Here is a 26,812-nt window from a genome sequence, read left to right as displayed (position 1 = left end):
TTTATTTATTTATGAATTTATGCTTTTAAATTCTGCTTTCTTAAAAAACTGAAAGTCGGGACCGGCAGCGTGGTCTAGTGGCTAAAGTCCTCACCTTGAACATGCCAGGATCCCATATGGGCGCCAGTTCTAATCCCGGCAGCCCTGCTTCCCATCCAGTTCCTGCTTGTGGCCTGGGAAAGCAGTCCAGGATGGCCCAAAGCTTTGGGACCCTGCACCCGTGTGGGAGACCCGGAAGAAGTTCCTGGATCCTGGCTTTAGATCGGCATAGCATCAGCCATCGCGCTCATTTGGGGAGTGAATCATTAGACGGAAGATCTTCCTTTCTGTCTCTCCTCTTCCCTGTATATCTGACTTTGCAATAAATAAATAAATCTTAAAAAAAAAACCTGAAAGTTTAGTATGAAATTAACGATCTATCAAATCAAAAATTAATGGAGGACCCAGAACAACAGCCCTGTGTTAAATCCTCACCTTGTATCTGCCAGTATCCCATAAGGGCATGTTTTGTGTCCCAGCTGCTCCACTTCCCATCCAGCCCCCTGCTTGTGGCGTGGGAAAGCAGCTGAGGATGCCTTGAGACCCTGCACCCGCATGAGAGACTCTAAAGAAGTCCTGGCTCCTGATTAGCTCAACCCAGCCATTGTGGCCACTGGGGAGTGAGACAGCAGACAAAATATATTTGTCTCTCTGTAAAAATCTTTCTGGGACCAGTATGGTAGCCTGGCGGCTAAAGTCCTTGCCTTATACAAGCTGGGATCCCATATGGGTAGCTCATGTCCCAGCAGTCCCACTGTTCATACAGCTCCCTGCTTGTGGCCTGGGAAAGCAGCAGAGGGTAGCCCAAATCCTTGGGACCTGCACCGCATGGGAGACCCAGAAGACCTGGCTCCTGGCTATGGACTGGCTCAGCTCCTGCCGTTGTGGCCGCTTAGGGAGTGAATCAACGTACAGAACATCTTCCTCTCTGTCTTTCCTCCTCTCTGTATATCCAACTTTAAATCTTTAAAAATAAATAAAATCTGCCTTTCCAATAAAAGTAGATAAATCTTTTTTAAAAAATTATACACTTAAAAAAATTAATGGAAATCCATGTATATTAAAGATTTTGTTTCAAATTTGACATAGAGCAGGTTCAGGAAGCCTTTTTCTGCCAAGGATCATTTAGCTATTTTATAACATTACTTACAGGCAACAAAAAATGATTAATTTAAAGAAACCAGCCTGCTAGGGGTTGCTATTGTAGCACAGAATGTAGAATTGCCACTTGTGCTGCCAGCATCCACTGCTGGTTCAGTAGCCTGCCAATGGCCTTGGAAATACAGCAGAAGGTGGCCCACGTACAGTGGCCTCCTGCTGTCCACCTGGAAGAAGCTCCTGGCTTCCACCTGGCTAGCTCTGATACCAAGGTCTTCTAAACAGTGAACCAGCAAATGGAAGATTTTTGTTTTACCTCTTTGTAACTTTTTCCAATAAACACATTAATCTTTTAATTAGCCTGTACACAATTATTGAATCACAAGTCCTGTCTGCAGCTGCCTTACAGATTCAGACCAAATGACTTACACTCAGGCCAGTCATTCCCATCTGACTTAAAAAGAAAAAAACCTGAATATATTTTCAATAACTACAAGTTTAAAAATAAAAATGAAATGAAATACAGTACTAGAATCTTGACCTAAAACCATGGAATGCACTGACAAGGTACTTACTTGGTAAGGGTTTTATCCTCTTATAGATGCCGAAGTTGATAAGGCCATGACGCTCTAAGTAACTGTGAACTCGATGGACAAGCACAGTATCGCCTATGAAATAAGTGAATTTGAAAATATATTCATATTCTCAGCAATTTACAGAGCAAATTTTTAACTTTATATTTCTTCATCATGAAGTTATTCTACACATTTTCCCCAGAAGTTAGCTTCAGGTTTCATAATTCCTTTAGAACAGTGACTTCCAGAACTGGAAAGGAGTCCAAAAATTCACATCAGAGATAATTTAGAATTTTAAGAATGACATTCATTATGGATAAATGGAGGGCAAAATCAAATCTTTATAAAGATAATGCACATTCAATTTGGCAAAGCTTTGAAAAGCTTTCTAAGTGGCAAGTAGTAAATCAGAAAAAGTCAGACAACCAGCCAATCAAGTGTCAATCAAATGCCAACAAAGTCAGACAACTGGACTAGAAAAACTGAGTGCTCTCTTAAACTCATTTGTCATCAAAACTTAAAAAGACCAGAGAAACGAAACCATGCTAAACTACACACACACACACACACACACAGAGATTTTCTTGCAAGGCTCCTTTTTGCACAGCAAAACAAAATTTTAAAAATTTAACTACTAAAAAACCATTAGGGTCCTGGAAGGAAACATCAATTTTCACAGCCCAGACAAAACCAGTCCTCATGAGTACACTACTTACTATTATAAGGCGCTTCCAACTGCTGGAGAGTAGCCTCAAATGTCAGCTGGATCTTTGGATTATCCAACCACAACTGCAGCTATATTTAAATGACATAAATTGAATTACATGCAAATATATATGTCATTTTACTACCTTTAAATTTGTTATAACTTAAAGATCTCTAATACTGGCTTTTCTTTCACTGAAACAATGAAGACATTATTGCAAACAATCTCATGTATACAGTTTTTAAAAAATCTACTAACTTTCCAACGTCACACAGCTCCTACAAAAGAGCTAGAATTTAAAGTTGGATTACATGACTCCCAAGATACTGAGAAGGCAAAATCCACAAAATCTAATAATGATCAATTAGATAAGCAGAGGTATATGTCAAAGATTTTAAGGACAACTTCTCAGGTTTTGGCAAGTACAAGTAAAGGAACTGATGTGCCACTCACTGAATGAAGAAATTAAATAATGCAGGTAGAACCAAGACAACAAAAGGAGATCTAACAGGCAGCTATACAGAGGTTCTGAGATGCAGAGGAGAGGCAGGGTCTAAAGTCTTCTGCTTTGACATGATAAGAAAGTCCCTGAGGGGACATGCAACAGAGCACAAGACTGAAGGTGGTCCCAACAGTTTATACAACAGTCACGAGTTAATAAACCTACACAGCAATCAGCAGACAAGAGAAGACAGGAGAAAAAACGAGGAAAAATATTATAGTGCAATCAATGGCTCTAGCATGAATTCTCTTCAAAGTGAAAATGTATTTACAAAACACAAAATAAACTAAATGCCACCCATATGTAATTCTTAGCTAAGCCTATTCATTCCATGAAAAAACTTTTTATCAAGAGTTAACGTGGCCGCATGTAAACCCATCAAACTGCTACAACAAAATGATCTGATCCATAGGGATTCCCCATGTTTCTCTGCGGCCGCTGTAAAGGAATAAATGTAATTCCTCATGTACACGCAGGCCCAAGCTGCTCAACCTTCCACACTCGTCTTACTCCTTTCATCATATGAAATAAGGCTCGAGTCACAAACTTAGTAGTAGTTTTAAAATCTACAGAAAAGAAAAATATAGTTTAAGATTAGAGAATTAAAACAATCCTGCAGAAAAAAAGTGACTTTTATTCTGTTTAACAGCCAAAGACTGCAAGTTTAATCTAGGTCACCAATTCAACAAATCTACACTTCTGGTTAAACAAGTAAGAAAAAACAGCAATTACTGTAAATCCATCATCCAAATCTAAGTAAAAAAGTGAAAACTGACTTCAGGTAAAACCAAAACATTTATTTTTATTAGAAAGGCAGAGTTTTACAGAGAGACAGAAAAGATATTTTGTCTTCTGGTTCATTCTTTGTCTTTAAAAAAAAAAAACCCACCCAAATAAACCAGCCTGCTACAAGGAGAAAAAGTTAATTATAAGACAGCTCAGTCTCAGAAATATACTTAGATTTTTCCATTTACTTTTTACAGAAGGCATTTCTTAACTCAATATTTAAGATACCGGCAACCCACATCAAAGCCTTGAATTTCCAACCGCCGTTCCTCACTCTGACTTCCTACCAGTGCAGATCCTAGGAGCAGCCAGGATGACTCCAGTAAGGGGTCACCCCAATTAACTCATCCACATAAGGGACCTGGATTTCAATCCTGGCTCCTATCTCCGGCATTTGGAGAGTTAATTCAGCAGTTAGAAAATATCTCAATTTGCCTATTTGTGCAAAACAAACAAACAAAAAATTTTTTTTTTCAATTAAAACGAAAAGAAGATCTCACTGGGATTTGGATGACTAGAAACATCCTCTACCAGACCAGTGTCAGCTCACCTGTCAGGTTACCTCTGTCCCCCATGAGAACCACCATGCTAGCGCACCAGTCCCTTTTAAACTCTATCTAAGATAACAATCAACAAAGGGACCAGAGATCGTGGTGCAGCATGTTAAGCTGCCACCTGCGATACCAGTATCCCATATGTGCATCCATGTGTGTCCTAGTTGCTTCAACCAGCTTTTCTACTCATGGTACCAGGAAAGCAGCAGGAGATGGCCCAAGGGCTTGGGTCCCTGACTCTAACTGGAGACCAGGATTCAGACCCTGGTTCCTGAACCGGCTGGTCCAGACCTGGTTTGTGTAGTTATTAGGGTGTGAACCAGAGGAGAGAAGATCTTTCTGTGTCTCTGTAACTCTGTCCTTCCAATAAACAAACAAATCACCAATAACAATAATAAACAGAAAATAGCCAACAGAAATGCAGTCAAGGATGCACAAGGCTTTTCAGTTTAATCATGGTAAGGTAGAAACAGACACTTAAATTTCCAACAGTTGCTGACTCCAGCCACCAAGTGCATGTGGTGAGCTGTCCCCAGGCCTGCATGGGTCTAGGGGCTGCTCCCTTCAGGGTGAGTACAGCGAGGGGGGAAATCTTGGGGGCTGAGCGGGGCTCGAGGCCCACCCGCCACCCTCACTGAGCAGTGGATGGGATTGGGGAGGGGTGAGACCTTGGGCCTGGGGGCTGGAACTTCCTGCAGCTTGCTGGGTGCTGGGGGGTTTAAGGCCAGGGCGTCTTCATGCCCGGATCCCTGACTCCAGCCACTGTGTGCACCTGGTGAGCTGTCCCCAGGCGGCCGGTGCGCCATTTGGCACCGGGCTCCGCCTGCTGGCTGCCCAGCCAGCGAGCTCTGGGGTTTTGGTTCTTTGAATCACTGTGCTTCTGGGATGTGAATCAATCCTAAAGATACCCAATGACAGTAACTTTTCCTTTGAAGAACTTGTAGTCACTGAACAATGCTGACCACCAAATCCCAGTCCATGCAAAAGCTAAGGCTCGGGGCTTGTCTAGCAGGATCATACCCTATTACCTGACATCATGATGGATCAGGAGACAGGTCACATTAGGCAGGGCCATGACATTAACCAGCACTTGAGAGAACCATATCTAGGGGCAGATTTTGTGGGGGATATGTGGGCCAAACCCTGTGGAAATTCTAGACCCACTAGTTAGCTCAAGAGATAGGGTGGTGATGGACTAAGCTACTTGTGACCAAGGAGCCTGCCCTCACTCACAGGTAAAGGAACCCACAACAGTCTGGACTGGTCAAGGCAGCAGCACCTGAATGTGCATTCTAAATAGGGTGTGGGGTGGGCCGGGATGCAACATTCACCAGCTCATACAAAGCCAAATGGAAGGCCAGACTTCGCCGGAATCTGGCCTAAAACCCAATGGCATGTATGAGAACTGGGTCTGGGAGTGGATCAAGTGGAGGAACTTGGGAAACGCCCCTGGCGAGTCACAGCTGCCACTGGTGAACCTGGGGGTCGGACAAGCTGGGCAAAGTAGCTCCAACGGCTGGCCAATGTGTGAATAGGTAATGGAATGGGGTGGATCGGGCAGGACTGAGCAAACCTTAGTCCACAAGCAAAACTAGAAAGCAGGATGGAGCACAGGTCATGCTGAGCTAGGCTCTTACACCTACTGGTGTGCATGAACCAGGGACACTAGGCCACAGCATCCATAAGGCAAAGGCCAGGACAGGTGAGGAACTTTGCAAAACTGAGTCAGAGAAACCACTGGCATGCACACGATCTTTGTCTGGGAACAGGCCCGGCTGGGGAGCTGTGTTCTGATCAGGAAATGGTTGTAGTCTCCCTTGGCACAAGTGTGGACTGTGACTGGACGCACCAAGCCAGGCCAGACTCCAATACCATCTGGTGTTCTGGAGGACCAGGGTAGTCTGTGGGATGGACTAGGCTACTAGGTCTCTGCCCCTACTGAGCCATGTGTGAGCTGTGTTTGGATACGGACGAGCCGTGGCTGGGCTGAAACATCCAACAGTAAGAACCAGTTTGGGTTGAAGGCCAATCAGGAAAAACCACTGTTCCTGCTAGGACAGGAGGTGAACTGAGTAGGGCTGGCTCATGGACACCCTGGTATGCGCAAATCTGACATTGGGAGGGGTTCTGATGGAGGAACCTAAGCAACTCCTCTGGCAGGACACAGACCCTGCAGGTAAGCGCAAGAAGCATGGAAGGAAACAGCCCAGAACAGGCTCTGGAAAGTTTCCCACTGGCACACATTTGGCCTGGGTCAGGGGCAGACCAGGCTGAATCAGTTCACGTCATCCCCTGCAAATCTGAGCACGGCAACAGAGTGTAGGTCAAGCCAGTTTCGGTCACAACAAAAACTAGTACACAATACGGAATGCCAGGGTGAGGTTGCCTGTACCTGTACCAGATGTGACCGCACCCAACCAGCACACGTGAGAACTAGGAAGTGGGGAGGGGAGGGTTCCTTTGCTGGACAGCTACTCCCACTGAAGAGCGTAAGCTGGGATGGGGACAGACCAGACTAAGCAGGGCTACAACACCTGTGCACCTCATGTGGACTGGATCAGGGAAAAGCCAGGCTGGGCTGATTATGCCTACTGGTGCAAACAAAAATTAGAGTGGTTGAGGACTGTTTGGGCTTAGCCGCAGCATCAGCTGGCACTGGGGGCCAATTCTGACAAGTCAAACCACAGAGCCACCTGGAGAGTGCTTAATTCGGGAATGTGAGAAGCCTGGGAGGGAAACAGTGGGCTCCTCCCTCTTGGGTTACCACTCCCATGGGAGGGCGAAAACTAGGTCAGGGGCTAGGGTGGCAACACAGAGAGGCACCCAACATCATCCATGAGGGCTGCATAGTTGAGCTGGTTAGATGGAACTAAGCTTTACTACCCATTGACATGTACAATAGCCGAATGGGATGTGGGACAGACTGGACTAGTCTGCTACACATACTGGCAAACCAGGGTAGGGGATGGGCCTGGTGGGGGTTATTGGGGGTCACTCTGACTAGGCTGCAGCTCCCACTGGTTTATGTGAGGGCCGAGTATGTGCTGGGCAGAGCCAGGCTGGACTGCAACACCCACTGGTTTTAGTGGAAGACAGCGCTGGAAACAGAATCGAGCCAGCAATTGCAACCACCAGCTGATCGGGGCGATGGACTTTGCCGGACCCTGAGCTTGCTAGATAGAACATACAACAATCTGGTCTGGGAACACCTCCCCAATCGATCCCACGCTGGGATCTATGGGCGCCGGTTCTAACCCCAGCAGCTCCACTTCCCATCCAGCTCCCTTCCTGTGGCCTGGGAAAGCAGTCAAGGACGGCCCAATACTTTGGGATCCTGCACCCGCGTGGGAGACCTGGAAGAAGTTCCTGGCTCCTGGCTCCAGATTGGCACAGCACTGGCCGTTGCGCTCACTTGGGGAGCGAATCATTGGACGGAAGATCTTCCTCTCTGTTTTTCCTCCTCTCTGTATATCTGAGCTTGTAATAAAAATAAATCTTAAAAAAAAAAAAAAAAAAAAAAAGAAAGGAAAGGACAGAGGACAGAGCAAATCACTCAACTACCCCAGCCATATGCTGGCAGCGAAAAACTGGGCAAACGGAGACTCTAAGATGGACTATGTCAATCAGTGGATTCTTCAACAACCTCATCATGCTTGGAGTGGCGAGACTGGCAACGATTCATAACTAGTGAGCTATCCAAATCACTTGAGCAAGAATCTCAGAGCATGCCACACATCCGGGACCTGGGGTGGGTGGGAGACTGGTTGGGGCGTCTTCCTCAGCATCTCCCTTTACCTCAGACACATGAAGGAAACAATATGGAAATAACAGTCTTACCCACTTTCCTGTAGCCCTTGAACCTTTTTACCCTAACTAACTATGTAAAGATTGTCAAAAATATAATACAAAAATGGAAAACAAAACAAAAAATGTCCAATAGTTAAATTATTAAGACACAACTACGAGAAAAAACAATACACACACACTTTCAAACTACCATTCAGCCTGGGAAAGAGGCAGAACTAAGTGAACAAAACAGTAAGACATCAGGAGGGAAAGACAAAATGATGCCAAAAGTAAACATTTACAATATTCCTAGTGTGTACTTAAGAAGTTATGAAGTATGAAAAGGATTCAAAAGAATAAAGCAAGCTTTCAATTTTGTAAAAACACATAAGTTTTTTTAACACCTGAAGGAAAAACAACTGATTTTCAGCAATGTTATCCCTTGATAACAATATTACAGTACAGATAATGTAAGAATTCTTTCCTTCCAAAACATTTTTTCCAATTTCCAATGCGTAAAGGCTGACTTGGAAACTCACTGTGCGGTTTCTGACGAACAGGAAGACCTTCTGGGTCTGCTGTGGCCCACTGATGACATCTGGGAAGCAGGCTGCTTCTTGAGAAGTCATGCGGTCATGAGGGAGTCTGCTCTGGAAGGCGGCCCCCTCCACACCTGGCAAAGAGAACAGAGGACTTCTAGGAAAAGTGCAAGTGAACACAACGCTTAAAAAGCTTGTCATGTTCAGACTGATCGATCTCACTTTTTTTATTTGAAAGGCAGAGATAACAGAGAGGACAGACAGAGATCTTCTACTTCTAAACCACCAATAGTTCCAGCTAAATCAACTCAAAGCCAGGAGCCAGAAGCAACCTCCAAGCCTTCTATGTGCATGCAGGGGCCCAAGGACTTCAGCCATCCTCCAGCTGCTTTCCCACACCGTAAGCAGGGAACTGGATCAGAAATGGAGCAGCAAAACTCAAACTGTGCCCATATGGGATTCTGACACTAAAGGTGGAAGCTTACCCTACCAGGCCATGCTGCCAGCCCCTAACTCATAAAACAAAAAACCAAAACTTAACCTGCCTCAAAAGCCAAATATTCCTGGGGGGTCAGTGCTGTGGTACAGTGGGTTAAAGCACTGACTGCAACATTGAAGTCCCATTTGGGTGCTGGTTCAAGTCCCCACTGCCCAGCGTCTAAACCAGCTCCCTGTTAACGTGCCTGGGAAAGCAGTGACCGATGACCCAAGTGTGTGGGCTCCAAATGGGACATTCAGACAAAGCTCCTGGCTCCAGACTGGCCCAGCCCCAGCTGATACGGCCATTTGGGGAGCAAGCCAGTGGATGGAAGATGTGTGTGTGTGTGTGTGTGTGTGTGTGTACACATCTGTGTAGCTCTGCTTTTCAAATACTTATCTCTCTCATATACACACACACACACACACACACACACACACACACCAACAATGGCTAGAGCTGAGTTGGTCCAAAGCTAGGAGCCAAAAGGTACTTCCAGGTCTCCCACATGGGCACAGGACAGGGGCCCAAGGACTTGGACTTGAGCCATCCTCCCCTGCTTTCCCAAGCCATAGACAGAGAGCTGGATAAGAGGAGTGGCCGGGACTCAAGCCAGAGTCACAACAGGATGCTGCCACTGCAGGCAGCATTTAGTTTTAATATTTCATGGTGCTGGTCCCACTGATAGATTATTGACACGGAATAACAAACTGAAAAACAAAGTGAGAGGCTCTGGAGTAAGCTGTCCCAGGACCTGAAATCAGAAGTGCAAGGTTCCAGCCTGGGAACATTCCTTAGAAACCAGTTACTCTTTTGAGATTAACATTGTAAAGTTTACAGTATATTTGTATAAAATGTAACATGGCATTTAGAATATTCTGACTTTATAATGATGGCTAACACTCCAATTAAAATCAGCATCATTGGAGCTGATGATGTAGAAAAGCAAGTTAAGCCTCCACCTGCAACATGAGCATCCCTTGTCAGAGCACATGTTCAAACCCAGCTGCTACATTTCTGACCCAGCCTCTCACCAATGCACCTGACAAAGTAGGAGAATATGACCAAGGACTGGGACTCCTGTCGCCCACTCAACCACTGTGGCCACTTGAGACGCGAACCAATTGCTAAAAGATCCATCCTTGTCTGTCTCTCTGTGTCACGCTGTTTTTCAAACCAGTTAATCTTTAGGTAAAAACTACCATCGGTGAGAGTAGATAGTAATACTCAAACTAAAGAACCAAAAACGTATGCTTACATGAAACTAGAGATAAACACTAAACAGTAAAAGCAGCCAGAGCGAAAAACTCAATTCCACTGCTTCTTTGGGATTAGAAGGAACAGAACAACAGTGGAGGTTCGTGACCCTGTGAACAATGCTGCAGTTAACAGTTCTCACTAATTGGTGCTGGCGTGCAGCAAGAGGAATGAGCAGACACCAATGCTAGACAGAGCAATGCAAGGAATTTGTCTTTTCCAACATACACAGAAATGCTTTACAGCTTTACAGAATACAAGTAAAATGCTACGACACCTACTGCATATAAGTGTATATGTATACACACAGCATAAGTGAATTATACTATTCTGAAATTCTTTGTATAAAAGTGGTAAGTGGCAGCTAAAGATGATGTTCTAAGATATACTTCCAAGGGCAGGTTTTTGGTAGCTGCTAAGACACCACCTTGACACGACCATAACCCATAGTAAAGTATCTAGGATTGAGTTCCAGCTCAACTATTTTTTTTTTTAACATTTATTTTTATTGGAAAGGCAAAGAGAGAAGGGAGAAAAAGAGCTGCCATCCACTGGTACCATCCCCAAACAGCTGCAAAACTAGTGTTAGGCCAGTCCAAACCTAGGACCTTCTTCTGAGTCTCTCATGTAGGTATAAGGCCTAAGAACATAGGCCATCTTCTGCTGCTTTCCCAGTCCATTAGCAGGGAGCCATCTCAGAAGTGGAGCAGCTGGGACTTGAACAGGTGTGCCCCTATGGAATGTTAGCAACACAGGCAGAGACTTGACACACTATGTGATGGCGCCAGACCCCTCTTGATTCTAGATTCCTGCTAAATGCACCTCTTGAAAGACAGCAGATGATGGCTCTGATGGTTGGGTCCCTAAAAGCCACTCTGGTGACCCAGACTGAGTTTTGACCTTCAAGTTTGGCTTGCTCCTGTCCCAGCTGTTCCAGGATGCCAGTAGCTGAAATTAAAGATGTCTTTCTCTGCCTTTCAAGTAAATATAAACAAAAATTTGAAAAGGAAATACATTTGTACATATTGTGCTTGTATTTGCAAGATCACTGTATAAAGAGTTACTTAACTACCACTTTGTAAAAATCAAGAAGGCACAATTTAAAAAATTTAAAATTCAGTAATTACATGTTCCTAAAAAGTACCAGACACCCATTTACTTAGTCATTTTAAAGCACACAAAACAAGAATTAGAAACACTGAATGTGGAAGTAAAAGTTAACAAAAAGTCATTAGTAAGAAGAGGAGAATGAGAACAGAGCAGCTAACATTTAACCTGGAAAATGCTACCTGAGCTCTAGCCCAATCTGCATTCACAGACACTTAAATGGCAAACACTACCCGGGGAAAAATCAATCACTGAAGAGCACGCAAAAATGCAAAATTCTCTCATTGCTCAACTAACACTGTTCTCACAAAGAGGAAAGGTTATCCCTTCACTGTAAATAATGGCACATAAACACTGTGTTCCACATCCCCAAACAAAAGGAAAAATCTTTATATTAACTAATCCCAACCTTATTTCTTAGGGAAAACATTATTTCTAAAAACCATGTTTTTGCAAATGGAGCATGGAATTAAGGTGAGAAAAGAAATGTTGCAGTCAGGGGCTCAGCGGAACAAAATGCTCCAAAACTATGTATCTATGAGGCCTCCGGTTATCTACTCTCAAAGCAAAATGAAACAAAAAAATAAAAATTGAAACCAATATTATTTCACAAATCAAGAGCATTACCTACACGTTAATTCTGAATATTTGAAGTGAATCTCCTAACAGGCTGCTTTTACTGTATGTCCTGAGTGTATACTATCAGCAAGAAATCAACTCCAACCCCACGTCTTATCCAAAAGGTTTCCTTCTGAACTAAGTTATCTCTACGTTCTGAGATAAGCAGTCACTAAGAATGAACTATGCTACAAGAAACTTTCAAAAAAATTATTTTTATTGGAAAGGCAGATGTAAACAGAAGAGAAACAGAGAAAGACCTTTATGCGCTGGCTCACTCCCCAGCAGACACAATACCCAGTGCTGAACTGACCCAAAGTCAGGAGCCAGGGGCTTCTTCTGGGCTCCCACGCATGTGCAGGGGACTTTGGGCCGTCCTCGACTGCTTTCCCAGGCCACAAGCAGGGAGCTGGATGGGAAGTAGAGCAGCCGGGACACTGGTGCCCATATGGGATCCCGGTGCTAGCAAGGTGAGGATATAGTCACTGGGCTATCGCACCAGACCCAAAAACCATTTTCAACTACAGGCTATAAAAACTGTGCCGGGGGAAAAAAAAAATTACATTACATTTGGATTCTCACTGCAAATGTTCTTGTCAAAACACACTGACTGGAGCTGATGTTTGGCTTCCCAGGTAAGGTTTTTAGGAAGCCTGTTGCAGCTGCCAGCTGTGGCCAATTCTAGCTTCCTGCCAAGTGAATCTCAGGAGTTGGCAGGGACAGAACTGGGTTTCCTGCCACCTACATAAAGAGATCTAGTGGTTAATTCTGCCAGGATCCTATTTGGGCGCCCAGTTTGTATCCTGGCTGCTCCACTTCCCTTCCAGCTCCCTGTCTATAGCCTGGGAAAGCAGCAGAGGACGGCCCAAAGCCTTGGGACTCTGCATCCACATGGGAGACCCAGAAGAAGCTCTTGGCTTCGGATCACCTCTGGCCATTGCAACCACTTGTGGAGTGAACCAGTGGACAGAAGATCTTTCTGTATCTCCTTCTCTCTGTAAATTTATCATTTCCAATAAAAATAATAAATCTTTAATAATAAAATTAAATTTAAAACTCCAGTATTTAGAAATTTTCAAGGACTGGGCCTGGCAGTAGCCTAGCAGCTAAGGTTCTCGCCTTGAACGCACCGGGATCCCATATGGGTGCCAGTTCTAATCCCGGCAGCTCAACTTCCCATCCAGCTCCCTGCTTGTGGCCTGGGGAAAGCAGTCGAGGACAGCCCAAAGCTTTGGGACCCTGCACCCATGTGGGAGACCTGGAGGAAGTTCCTGGATCCTGGCTTTGGATCGGCATAGCACCGGCCGTTGCGCTCACTTGGAGTGTGAATCATCGGCCATAAGATCTTCCTCTCTGTCTCTCCTCCTCTCTGTATGTCTGTGTATCTGACTTTCCAATAAATAAATAAATCTTAAAAAAAATAAAAAAGAGGGTGGGTCTCAGGACGGGGCGTCTCATGCCTGGATCCCGGACGGCCGCCATGGGCACATGGTGAGCCGTTCTCCCCGGGCCTGCTGGGTTTCGGGGGCCGCTTCCTTCGGGGTGAGTAGACCGAGGGGGGGAGGCCTCCGGGACTGGGCAGGTCCGGGGCCCACCCGCCGCCTTCATGGGGCGGTGAATGGGATTTGGGAGGGGCGCGACCTTGGGCCTGGGTTATTTAAACCTCCAGCAGCCTCCTGGCAGCTGGTGGGTCTCAGGACGGGGCGTCTCATGCCTGGATCCCGGACGGCCGCCATGGGCACATGGTGAGCCGTTCTCCCCAGGCGGCCAGTGCGCCATTGGTGCCAGGCTCCGCCTGCTGGCCGCCCGGCCCGGGAGCTCTGGGGATTTGGTTCTTTGAGTTGCTGCTTAATTAGCTCCAGGTTGAACCCATTGTTCTTCTTGGACCTGAAACAGGCAGTAACTCTTCCTTAGCAAAACTTGTAATCACTAATAATGCTGAGCACCAAATACCAGTCATGCAGAAGCTATGGCTTGGGGCTTGTCCTGCACAAGTAGCTCCAACAGCTGGCCAAAGTGTCAACTGGTAATGGAACAGAGTAGATTAGGCACGACTGAGCAAACCTTAGCCCACAAGTAAAACTAGAAACCAGGAGGGAGCAGAGGTCATGCCGAGCTAGGCTCTTGTACCTGCTGGTCTGTGGGAGCCTGGGACGCTAAGCCACAGTGTCTAAGGCAGAGTTCGGGACAGGGGAGGGGCTGTGCCAAGCTGAGTCAGAGCATCCATTGGCATGCATGTGATCTATGGCTGGGAACAGACCCGGTTGGGGAGCAAAGGGGACAACCCTAGCTGGGCTGAGGTTCCCACCAAGAGGCGCGTGGCCTGGAAGGGGGCTGCGTTCTGATCTGGAAACAGTTGTAGTCTCCCTTGGCACAAGTGTGGACTGGGATTGAATGCACCGAACTGGGCCGGACCCCGACTCCCCCTGGTGTTCTGGAGGACCAGGGCAGATGTGGGATGGACTAGGCAGGGTCTCAAACCCCTACTGAGCCATGTGTGAGCCATACGTGGGTATGGGCAAACCATGTCTGGGCTGGAACATCCAACAGCAAGAACCAGATTGGGTTGAAGGCCAGTCAGGAAAAGCCACAGTTCCTGCTATGACAGGAGGTGGACTGAGTAGGGTTGGCTCATGGACCCACTGGTAAGCGTGAAACCTGGCATTGGGAGAGGTTCTGATGGAGGAGCCTGGGCAACTCCTCTGGCAGGGCACAGACCCAGCAGGTAAACGCAAGAAACATGATAGGAAACAGCCCAGAAAAAGCCATGGAAAACTACCCACTGGCATACAATTGGCAGACGTGGGGGCAAGACCAGGCTGAATCTGTCCACGTCATCCACTGGCAAATCCAGGCACCAGTGTGGGTCGACCCAGGTTCGGTCGCAACAAAGACTAGTGCACATTATGGAATGCCGAGGTGAGGTTGCCTGTACCGGAAGGGACCGCAGCGCCCAACCAGCCTGAGAACAAGAAAGGAAGTGGGCAGAGCTGGCAGGGGAATAAGGGAGGGTTCCTTTGCTGGACAGCTACTTCCACAGGAGAGCATGGGCTGGGATGGGGGCAGACCAGACTAGGCAGAGCTACCACACCTGTGCGCCTCATGTGGACTAGATCAGGGAAAGGCCAGGCTGGGCGGATTATTCCTACTGGTGCAAACAAAATTAAAGTGGGCGAGGTTTGTTTGGGCAGCATCAACTGGAAGCTGGGAGTGGGAGAGGCCTGGGAGGGAAACAGTGGGCTCATCCCTCTTGGGTTACCACTTCCATGGGAGGACATAAAACTAAGACAGCGGCTGGGGTGGAATGGGATGTGGGACAGACTGGATTACTGCTACACTTACTGGCAAACCAGGGTAGGGGGTGGGCCTGGTTGGGGTTATTGTGGGTCGCTCCAACCTAGGCTACAGCTCCTGCTGGTTTATGTGAGGGCCAAGTATGTGCTGGGCAGAACCAGGCTGGACTGCAACACCCATTGGTTCCAGTGGAAGTCGGGAGTGAAAACAGAACCAACCCAGGAATTGCAACCACCAGCTGATTGGAGCGATGGACGGTGCCAGGCCCTGTACTTGTTAGCACATACAAGAAGTTTCTTTGGAGATCTTCCTAATCTAAATGCTGGACTCAGAACCCTAACGAAGAAAAGAGAGAAGACAGAACAGGTCAACCAACCATCTCAGCTATGATGGACTATGTCAATCAGTGGATTTTTCAAAGATCTCATAGTGCTTGGAGTGGCAAGATTGACAGTGATTCATAACTGTGGCAATATCAAGACCACTTGAGCAAGAACCTCAGAGCATGCCCTATATCCGGGACCTGGGGAGGGTGGGAAATGGGTGGGCTTCTCCCTTAAATACCCCCCTTTGAATATGAAGCTAACAATATGGAAAACATACTAGTATTATCCACTTTCCTGTAGCCCTTGAACCTTCTTACCCTAATTAACTATGTAAAGAATGTCAAAATAAAATTTATTAATAAGAAAAAAAAAAAAAAAACATAAAAAAGAAATTTCCAGGGCCTGGTGAGGTGGTCTAACGGCTAAGTCCTTGCCTTGAATGCACTGGGACCCCATATATGGATACCAGTTCTAATCCAGGTGGCCCTACTTCCCATCCAGCTCCCTGCTTCTGGCCTGAGGAAGCAGTTGAGGATAGTCCAAACCCTTTTGACCCTGCACTCGCGCGGGGGACCTGGAAGAAGCTCCTGGCTCCAAATCGGCGCAGCTTTGGCCATTGCAGCCACTTGGGGGGTGAATCAGCAGAGAGAGGATCTTCCTCTCTATGTATCTAACTTTCCAATGAAAATAAAATCTTTTAAAAAAAGAAAAAAAGAAAAAGAAATTTTCAGACTGTAAAAATTAGGAATATTTATGCAATGTGTATTACAGTTTCATGGTCTATCCACATCAGCATCCAGGTTTCACACATGTATTTGGTCTAGCACCGAAGACGTGATTTGGGACCCTCAGACCCTGGCTGGAGTCTCTGGACCCAGTCCTGTCTCTGCTCTCAATTCCCAGTTCCTACTAATGTGCACCCAGCAAGTAGTGGGCTCATGTACTTGGGTTCCTGTTAAATACAGGGCTGACTGGGATTGAGCTCCTAGCCCGAGCACAGCTGCTGCAGGCACCTGGAGACTGAACCAGTGGATGGGAGCCCTTCTCCTCAAATAAATGACTGTAATTATTGCTATTTTGGGTGGGATTTTTTTTTCCTTTTTAAAGTTCAAAACAAATAAAGTTTAGGAACCTAAAAGTTGTGACATTAATGTATGCCTGGGATAATATTCTTCTCCATCTCTGTCTTCCACTCACCTCTTTTAGTAATTATGAATTTTTTTTTTGTCTCTGGGTTTTTGCTGTTTAAATTTATGTTTGAAGAACAAGAAAGGACACTTCCATCCGTTAATCCACTCCACACATGCCAGCAACGGCTTGGGCCAGGTGGAAGCCAGGAGCAACAGCCAGGAATCTAATCCATGTGCCACATGGGAGGCAGAGACCCAACTACTTCAGTCATCACAGCTGCCATCAGCAAGAAGCCGGAAGCAGAAGCCAGAGCTGAGAATCAAACCCTGGCACTGTAATGTGGAAGTCTTAACTGTTAGGCTAAAAATACACTCCAAAGTGGTATCTAAAAAGTAGGTACTCTGAACTCTGCTACGATATCAATATTTAAAGAAGAAAGCAACATCTAAAAAGTCCATAATCATTTCCTGCCATTTGGGGAATAGGCCATTTCAAGGAACAAAGATCATTATCAAAATCAGAGTGAAAAGCCTGCAAGATAAAAAGAAACAAACTGGAACTTTCCTATAGGATATTTCCAAAACGGAATAACAGGCCACTCTGAGTAATCTAAGTTTCTCCTTTAGAGGAAAAGCCTCTTGGGATACAGTAGACTTTAGTAATAACCTTATAACAGTACTTCTAATTCTGAAGTTCTGCACTTTCAACGTTTTTGTGCGCACAAACAGAATGGTTCAAAGATTTTACCTTAAACTAAAAAAAGCTCCAAAGTTGCCTATATGTCAACCTTGCCTTCTGTTCAATTCCTTCCTCTTCTCCATTTCTCACAGCAAACCCCAGTGTCACTTCTCAGAATGTAGTGATGCCAAAGCTAAACTGCCCTTTCCAATGGGTGTCTCACCGGCCCAAGCTTTGTTAAACACTCAAAGCAGATACAAGGGAATGACTGAGTCCTTCTAGGAAAGGCCAACTAGAGAATAAAAAGAGGGAAACATGAGATTACAGCCTCTCTGTCCCAGCTATCACTTCCCCAAGTCTGAAAAGATATGGGTAGTATCTACAGATTAGAGTGACAGAGATATTAACAAGAAAAGAAGGCCTCATGACTGTTACCTGCCTTTAACTTGTAAAACTAGAAATGTACTGTAACTAGATTTCTAGTTGGAAAGTGAAAACAAAAGCCTGTTGCTATCTACAGTTAAAAACAACTTAAAATCAGTGAAGTTAAGAAGTATCATAGCAAGTCCTATAACAGTTCAAAAACAGAATTTAGAACAGCAAGGAGAAATTTTTTAAAGAGAATCGAACTCCAAATTTCTTATTTTTAGGGTAAATGCCTATTTAAATCTGATTCCAAGAATATAAGGAATAGTCCATGCATTAAAAAGTAAGATTGCAAGGTTCTCACACCTCCACAACTCATGATAAATAGCTGCTTGAGTAAGGTCAATTTCTTTAGTTTCCAGGTCCTAACTCATAAAACAGGGAAGACTCAATATCCATGTGTTTGATGGCAGGAACCTGGACAAGATGATGTCAAGTTCCCTCCTAAGATCTGGCATGCATGTATCATCTGGAAGTTGATAGTAAGTCAAGATATGATCCTCAGCCCAAGATATTCATGAGGGTCATTTGGCTTCAGAGGGGAAGAAACAGGTCACACTGCAGGGCAGGTTCCTGACGGACCATTCCCCCCACACACACTGCTGAATAGGACAAACCTGAACAGAGATCTTGAAGACTTCAGAATAGCCACCACCCTCCCACAAACACCAACTCAGTGCCACATGTCCACTTCAAAGTCCATTTCATTCAGCAATATTCCACGTTGTTTACTTAAGCAAAAGAGCAAATATTTTAAAAACACAAAAGCCACAAGAAAACTGAGTATCTTCACAATTAAAGTTCCACAGGTCTCCCCTCATCCTCAACAGTTCTACGTAAGATCTGTGTATTCTTTGATAAAAAGCATTCTTGAAAATGTATCTGCCATACCAATACCTGAGAGCCTAGGCACAGCACTTAAACGACTTCTAAGAATCTGCATCCTCTGGGAACTGCTCTACTCACACGGAATTGTTATTCAAGAGTAAAACGCATACACTCCTTGGATCTTCAGTATGCAAACTACAACAGTCAAAAGTGGACTTAACAGTTTAAAAGTAACAATCTGCAAAAGTGAACTAATACACCTATTCAAACTAAATTATCTTTGAGCACTGAACACACAAAAATATACTTCAAGAGGCAAAAGATAAAATCATCCTGTTACTCTGGATTCCTGGAACAAACAACTACCCCAACCTGGTGGCCCCTACACAATTTTTATCTTTTCCTAAAAGTAAAAAAACTCTGATTGTTTGGTCTGAAAAGAGTTAAGTAATTTTTAAGATAATTTTCACAAGAAACAAAATGTTTGAATTTCAAAAAATTTAACTGCATAATTTTAACTAAAAAAACATACCAAACACCCTGTAACAACCACGGCTACAAAGATGTCACTTGCCTGCATAATTCCTCTGACCTCCAGCTTCTCCAGCCCATGGCTTCTGCAGATACACTCCTCTATTTCTCTGTAAAGGTCCCAAGGTTCCTAAGTGTGTCTTATATCATGATTGCTATACCCGCCGCCTCCTCAAAAACATGAAAAGTTGGAGGGCTGAGATCGGCCTGAAGACTTCAAAAGGTTTGCTTGCCTCTGTTCTAGCTACACTCTCTCCTATTACACTACTCTGTCCTGAGGGTTCAAATTCCCCTGCACTTTAAAATGTGGATACCACAGCCAAAAAAAAAAAAAAAACTTGCAAGCATCAATCCCTGATTTGGCGGCTCTTGCTGCTAAGTGGCAAGCATCTAACGCCACCCTCACCTGATGCTTGGCCGTCTCCATACCCTCCAGAACTGTCGTCTTGAAGTCCTCCTGCTTGCCCTGTGGAAGGAAAGAGGAGAACTCAGGGACCTTACTCCATAAAGTAAGATAATATATGGACACAGAGGGCTCATAGTTGGCGACTCAAGAATTCACCACCAACTAATAAACCCATATTCAGAGTGGTCCTTTTTCTGGATTCAAGGCTAAAGAATTACATCATAATTTTCCAAACTGTGGTCAGGAAATTTCTACTGTACATACTGATTCTTGTTCAAAGGTAGTGAAACAAGTACACAGTATCTCTAATCACTAAACCCTTGACGGGAGTCTTAAAAGGGGGAAATTACAATCGGGTTCTAGAAATAGTTCAGTATCAACTCAGTAGCCTTCTATCTCAACCTTCCATCTAAAAAGAATATATATAGTGGTATTTCAAAAAAGTTCATGAAAATTAAGTTTATTTTGGTACAGAAAAATCTGGAGGTTCATTCATGTTTTTTCATAATTCATATTTTCCTGTGTGCAAGATAGTAACAGATAATTTTTTAAAATCTCTCTCCTTCCTTTCAGGGCAGAATGTATAACAAAAAGATTCATCTTTAAAACAGGCTTTATTCCTCTACATAGTCGACACCGCCAGGGCTGAATAAACCAATACTAAACACACTATAAGGCGTTTTATAGCCACATCTCAAGTACTGCAAACACACACTGAAGGGCTGGCACCATGGCCTAGTTGGTAAAGCCACCACCTGCAACACGAGGATCCCACAAGGGCACCAGAGGAATACCCAATTTGTGCCCCTACACCCACACAGAAAACCCAGAGGTTCCTGGCTCCTGGCTTCAGACTGACTCAGCCCTGGCTACTGGAGGAGTCTGGAGATCAAACGAGCAGACAGAAAATCTGTGTCTTTCTCTCCATATACATAATTTTTTCAAATAAATAAATCTTTAAAAAATAAAAATCAAAAAGCACATACTTGTCAGGGAATGCAGAGACAGGGAAGATCCTGGGGGAACTTTCTTTGTCAAACTACACACTTAGTCTTGCCGAGAAATGTTTCTTATTAACATATAGAAATAACCTCAAATTTTTAAAACTCAATCTGAAAAATCAGGATAGACATATCCAAGCTATTTTCAAAGATAGACGCTACGACGATGCTGAGTCCAGCCACCAACACACTATGGGGAAACTATGGGGCAATCTCTGCAAGCTACTAAACCACCACCTCTCAATGAACCAAACCTAGACAAGCTTCCTTAAATATATATTCCAACTAAAAATCAAATTGTTATTCTACCTTTCAAATTAAAAGGCAGCAATAAGGTCAAGCTGGAACAGCCTTCTTACTGTAAGAACACCCCCAGGGTCAATGTTTGGTCTAGTGGTTAAGATACAGCTCCAGACACCCACACGCTCCATCAGTATGCCTTTCCGCTTCTTGCTAATGCACAACTAGGTGGCAGCAGTGAGACAGCTCAGGCGATTGGTTCTGCCTCCAAGATGAGAGACGCAGACTGACTGGCTCTTGGTTCTGGCCTACTGCAGCTGCAGCCATTGCAGGCATTTGGTGAATGAACTAGATGATGGTCCAAGACCTCAAGGTCCAAGTTCTAAAGATCTATGAAATTTCATTTTTTAAGTTCTTTTTTTATAAGATTTATTTATTTTTATTGGAAAGAAGGATATACAGAAAGGAGAAGAGACAAAGAGGAAGATCTTTGGTCAGATGGTTCACTCCCCAAGTGAGCACAACAGTTGGAGCTGAGCCGATCCAAAGTCAGGAGCTCTTCCAGGTCTCTCACACGGGTGCGGGATCCCAAAGCATTGGGCCGTCCTCTATTGCTGTCCCAGGCCACAAGCAGGGAACTGGATGGGAAGCAGGGCCGCCAGGATTAGAACTGGCGCCCATATGGGATCCCAGCATACGCAAGGCGAGGACTTTAACCACTATGCTATCACGCCGGGCCCCAAGATCTATGAAATGTAAAATGACATCCTCAAGTATATGACAATATTTAGATACAAAAAATATGGAAAATGACATTAAAATGTGTTGCTAAAGGTATATGATGGGCCTGGCATGGTAGCCTAGTGACTAAAGTCCTTACCTTTCTTACATCAGGATCCCATATGAGTGCCAGTTCATGTCCCAGCTGCTCCACTTCCTATCCAGCTCCCAGCTTGTGGCCTGGGAAGGCAGTGGAAGATGGCCTAAAGACTTGGGACCCTGCACCCATGTGGGAGACCCAGAAGAAGCTCCAGGCTCCTGGCTTCAGACTGGCTCAGCTCCCACTGCTGCAGCTACGTAGATCTTCCTCTCTGTCTCTCCTCTCCTCTGGATACCAGAGTTTCCAATAAAAATAAATAAATCTTTTTTTAAAAGTATATGGCTTTCTTTAAAGGTAGAATTGATTTTTTTAAACATTTTTATTGGAAAGGCAGATATACAGAGAGAAGATACAGAGAGAAAAATCTTCCATCTGCTTGTTCACTCCAGAGGTGATTGCAAAGGCTGGTACTTAGCGGATGATGCAAAGCCAGGAGCCAGGAGCCAGGAGCTTCTTCCAGGTCTCCCATGCAGACGCAGGGTCCCAAGGCTTTGGGTCATCCTCTACTGCTTTCCTAGGCCACAAGCAGGGAGCTGGTAAAGAATTGGAGCATCCCAGATATGAACTGGAACCCGAATGGGTTCCTGGCAGATGCAAGCCAAGGATTTAGCCACTATGCTATCGAGCCGGGCCTTGAATCTTATTCTACAATTACTTTATAATGCACTTTTCTTAAAGAATCCTGTAGGTTCTAGAGCTCAGCTTTCTCAGAGAAGCACAAGGTATATAAGTTGTTGTTATAGACCTTAGAAAAGAATATATTAATCATGATATTAAAATATATTCAATCATGGTATTCAAATCACCAAATCCAATCTGCAAACATCCTGAAAAGGCAGATACATTTTAAAATCTGACTTAAAGGCCTGGCGTAATGGTTCAGTGGCTAAATGCTGGCCTTGCACATACTGGGATCCCATATGGGTGCTGGTTCGTGTCGCAGCAACCCCGCTTCCCATCCAGCTCCTGCTTGTGGCCTGGGAAAGCAGTCAAGGAAGACCCAAGGCCTTGGGACCTTGCACCCACATGGGGAGACCCAGAAGAAGCTTCCTGGCTTTGGATTGGCTCAGCAATGGCCACTGTATCCACTTGAGCGGTGAACTAGCAACTGCAAGATCTTTGTCTCTCCTTCTCTCTGTAAATCTACCTTTCCAAAATAAATAAATCTTTAACAAATACATATATTGAGCCAAGCTAGACCAGAAAACTGAATTATATTTGGTGAGAAGGTAAGAGGAGGGCTCAGATCAACTTAAACAAATATCATTTTCAATAGTAACATTTCAGAACAATAATAGCAATTCTAATCATGTTCCTGACTTGGCAAAAATTAGGTAACAGACCTTGTCACGAAGGTACCATAACACTACTAAAAAAATGGGATAATGTCAGCCAGAATATACTTTCAAGTTAGCCATTAAGTCTGAATTAATTAAATTTCCTATTTATATCCGTTTCTTCCCTTTCCAAATCCAAGTCATATAATAAGCTGCTTTATTTAACGCACAGGTAGTTCTTGAATGCTTTTTCTGAGTCAGTGGTACCTAACAGAAATGTAGATTCTTACTCCTGACTAGTCTCAAGAGGTTAACCAGCACAGAAAGCAGAGCAATGCAAAGGAGTCTTTCTCTTCTGCTTTTGAAAAAAGGCATTACAAACACTCCTACAAAGATGCTATCTATCGACAATCAAATCTATGGAAAATATTCACTAACACCATGGTAATTTTACAAGGAATCCCTTATAACAGCAATAAATCAAAAAGGAAATGAAATTTTCAAATATTATTGAAGCCTCATAAGAAATCAAACAAGATAATATAAACATGCAATATAAGATATAGTGGAAAACAAAACTTCAAAATGCTTAAAGTTAAGTTAGGGAACAAGATTATTTAACTCGTGGCTTGATGAAGGTTTAGCTTGTTTGGGAAAAAATGGAATAAGGTTACTATTTTCTCTCGAACCCTAGTACATTTGAATATTGAAAAGTGCCTCCACATCTGCACAGCTCTTCACAAACATGGAAACTAACTTCTGCCCATCTACTTACTGTCTGATCAGAACATGGATCAAGTGCCAGTTCATCTGCTTCTGGGGTCTCCAGGCCTGGGACCCTGCCTCTGACAGAGGCACAAGGAGAAGTAGGTAAGCACACCTACCTTTCATCAGCACACATTCAAGACAGAAAATGAAAACATTCAAGAGCAACTTTGTAACATCACCTTGACTTTGGTACCACAGACTAATTTTTGCTGTCATTTCAAATAACAAAAGCTAAAAATCCTCAAGCCGTAAGTAGACACTGTAAACAGTTATTTGCACAATCTTCTCCAAGTTACAAGTTATTTTTTACTTTATCTGTCCTAACTGCCTTTCAGTTATCCTCTAAATCCTGTCCAATGAGGTAGTTCAGTTAGTCACATGACTAGGTGTCCCTCATGTTGATTCAAATAAATAAGAAACCTCTTCTCACACATACCAGAAAGTATGCTGACTTTCAAACACGTTTATCTGGCAACCACAGAGGTGAAAATACCATTCTTTCATTGGAATATAGATTCTCATTTTGACTACTTTCTTAGAATCATATTCAAATTGGTAACTTATATAAATATTCCAAGAAACCTTTGACTCTCCTAGGAAGGAACAATTTTTAGAGAATACCAACTTATCAAAATGACCAAATTTAGGGCCCGGCGCGGTGGCACAAGTGGTTAAGGTCCTCGCCTTGCACGCCCGGGATCCCATATGGGTGCCGGTTCTATCCCGGCAGCCCCGCTTCCCTTCCAGCTCCCTGCCTGTGGCCTGGGAAAGCAGTCGAGGATGGCCCAAAGCTTTGGGACCCTGCACCCACGTGGGAGACCTGGAAGAGGCTCCTGGCTTTGGATCGGCATAGTATCGGCCGTTGCGCTCACTTGGGGAGTGAATCATCGGACAGAAGATTCTTCTCTCTGTCTCTCCTCTCTGTATATCCGCCTTTCCAATAAAAAAATAATAAAAATAAATCTTTAAAAAAAAAAAAAGACCAAATTTACAAAATAAATGTGACTGTCAAACTATTGATTTCAATGTAACCTGATAAATAAGGAGGGGAAAAACATTTCAAAAGTTAAAACCATATTTGAAAATACAAGTATCCACTGTATTTATGGATTAGTTGAGTCTATTTAATAATACCACTAATTTGATGTTTACTCAATACCCAATAAAAAATAGCCAAGCCAATAACAAAATGTAGATGAAGTAGGCACTCTGTTTTCTTTTTTTTAAAGATCTATTCATCTTTATTTGAAAGGCAGGTTTACAGAGATAGTTGGAGAGACAGCTATCTTTCATTCACTAAGTCACTTTCCACACGGCCACAACGGCCAGAGCTGAGCCAGCCCAATGCCAGGAGCCTGGAGCTCCTCAGGGTCTACCATGGGTAAAGAGCACATCAGCAGGGAGCTGGTGAGTTTGCTTTCAAAATGCTAATCCAATGGGGAAAAAGACAGAAAAAAATTGCAAAGAAAGTAACACAGATTTTGAGAAGCAGGGAATATGTTAATAAACCCAAAGAAATTCGGAGCCAGTGAGACCACCACTATGGTCCAGAACATTAAGCCACCCATTTAATAGAGACGATCTGAAAGCAGGCAACAGGCAAAAGGAGTCATCCTGAATTCTTTTTTCAATTTTACATTTATTTATTTTCCTTTTATTTGAGATGCAGAGACTTGGAAACAGAGAAAGTTCTTCCATCCACTGATTCACAACCCAGTGTCTGCAGCAGCTTGGGTGGAGCCAGTTGAGGCTGGCTGAACACAGGGGTCCAGCACCCAAGTCCCTACCTCCCGCCTCCGGGGTGCTACAGCAGGAACTGGATCAGAAGCAGAGGGGCCAGGACTGGAACCGGGCACTCAGCACAGAACCTGGGCATCCCAACAAGGGTCTCACTGCACTAAACACCCACCCTGGCCATTTTAAATTTAAAATCAATAGTAAAGTGGGCAGGGAGAGAAAAAGCCTGTGTGATCTGTAGCAAAAAAAAAAAAAAAAAAAAGGTAAAATGGGTACTATTTTAGTTCAACTGATCTGGACACTGGTATCAAATAACAGGAAGAGATAAAGGCTACTGAAATACTGGACACGAAACCTAATAGATAAAAAAAAAAGGCTGGTCACAAATCACAAGGTGAAATGAACAAAGTGCAAAACATGAAAATGCTGTGCAAAGGAGGATGTACAGCTCTACATCAAACCTTACGAAAGAGAAAAGAACTTCAAAATGAGACTTAACACAAAGAACAAAATGGGAAATCTGAGAATATAGAATATTAAAGCTAAATAAAAATATTTTAAAGATAGAAAGTACAGAATAAAACTCAGAAATTCTGAGACTGAGGTTAAACTAAAAGACTTTAAACTAGCCTGGTAGTAATAAGAGATTTAAAACAGTTGCAATATGTAGCCTCATGGGCATGAGGTAATCAGAAGTGGTCGACAGAACAAATGAGCAAAGAGTTGAGGGGCAGATGTTTGTACCAGCACATAAAAACGCCGCATGTAACCCCAGCCAGCACTTCATGTGGGCGCCAGTTTGTGCCCCGGCTGCTTTATTCCCAATCCAGCTCCCTACCAGCAGCCTGGAAAAAGAAGCAAAAGATGGCCGGGAATTAGGATCCCTACCTCCTCCTCCTCCACAGGAGAGCCACACGAAGCTCCTACCTTCAGCCTGGCCCAGCACTGACCACTGCAATGGAGTGTGAATAAGCAGACGGAAGATTCTCTTTCCCCCCATCTCCTTCTCCCTCCCTCTCATTTTGACTATCAAAATTAATTAATCTTTCTTAAAACTAAAAAAAAAAAAAAAAAAAAAATTGGCCCACTGCGATAGACCAGTGGCTAAAGTCCTCCTCGCCTTGCATGTACCAGGATCCCATATGGCCAGTGGTTCATGTCCCAGGTGCTCTACTTCTCATCCAGCTCCCTGCCTGTGGCCTGTGAAGGCAGTGGAGGACACCCCAAAGCCTTGGGACCCTGCA

The 26,812-nt window shown here is 44.2% G+C and overlaps 1 protein-coding gene across 5 annotated transcripts in view; it reads right to left on the bottom strand.

The window, feature by feature from the left end:
• KDM1A (lysine demethylase 1A) overlaps positions 1 to 26,812 on the bottom strand; it is a 76,884-nt gene that overhangs the window by 30,291 nt on the left and 19,781 nt on the right. For 3 of the 5 annotated variants that reach the window (XM_040979509.1, XM_040979508.1, XM_040979510.1), the window contains exons 3-5: positions 8,586 to 8,719; positions 2,429 to 2,507; positions 1,713 to 1,805 (exon numbers count right to left, since the gene is read on the bottom strand). In XM_040979509.1, the coding sequence (XP_040835443.1) occupies positions 1,713 to 1,805; positions 2,429 to 2,507; positions 8,586 to 8,719 (306 nt within the window). Of the gene's footprint in view, positions 1 to 1,712; positions 1,806 to 2,428; positions 2,508 to 8,585; positions 8,720 to 19,665; positions 19,726 to 26,812 lie in introns of all 5 variants that reach the window. The other 2 variants (XM_040979506.1, XM_040979507.1) reach the window with 1 other exon arrangement.

This window comes from Ochotona curzoniae, unplaced genomic scaffold (assembly GCF_017591425.1).
Source record: "Ochotona curzoniae isolate NIBS_2020 unplaced genomic scaffold, NIBS_Ocur_1.0 contig_3255, whole genome shotgun sequence".
Taxonomy (NCBI): Eukaryota; Metazoa; Chordata; class Mammalia; order Lagomorpha; family Ochotonidae; genus Ochotona; species Ochotona curzoniae.
The sequence above is the reverse complement of the archived record's forward strand: the minus strand, read 5'-3'. Positions and strand labels throughout refer to the sequence as shown.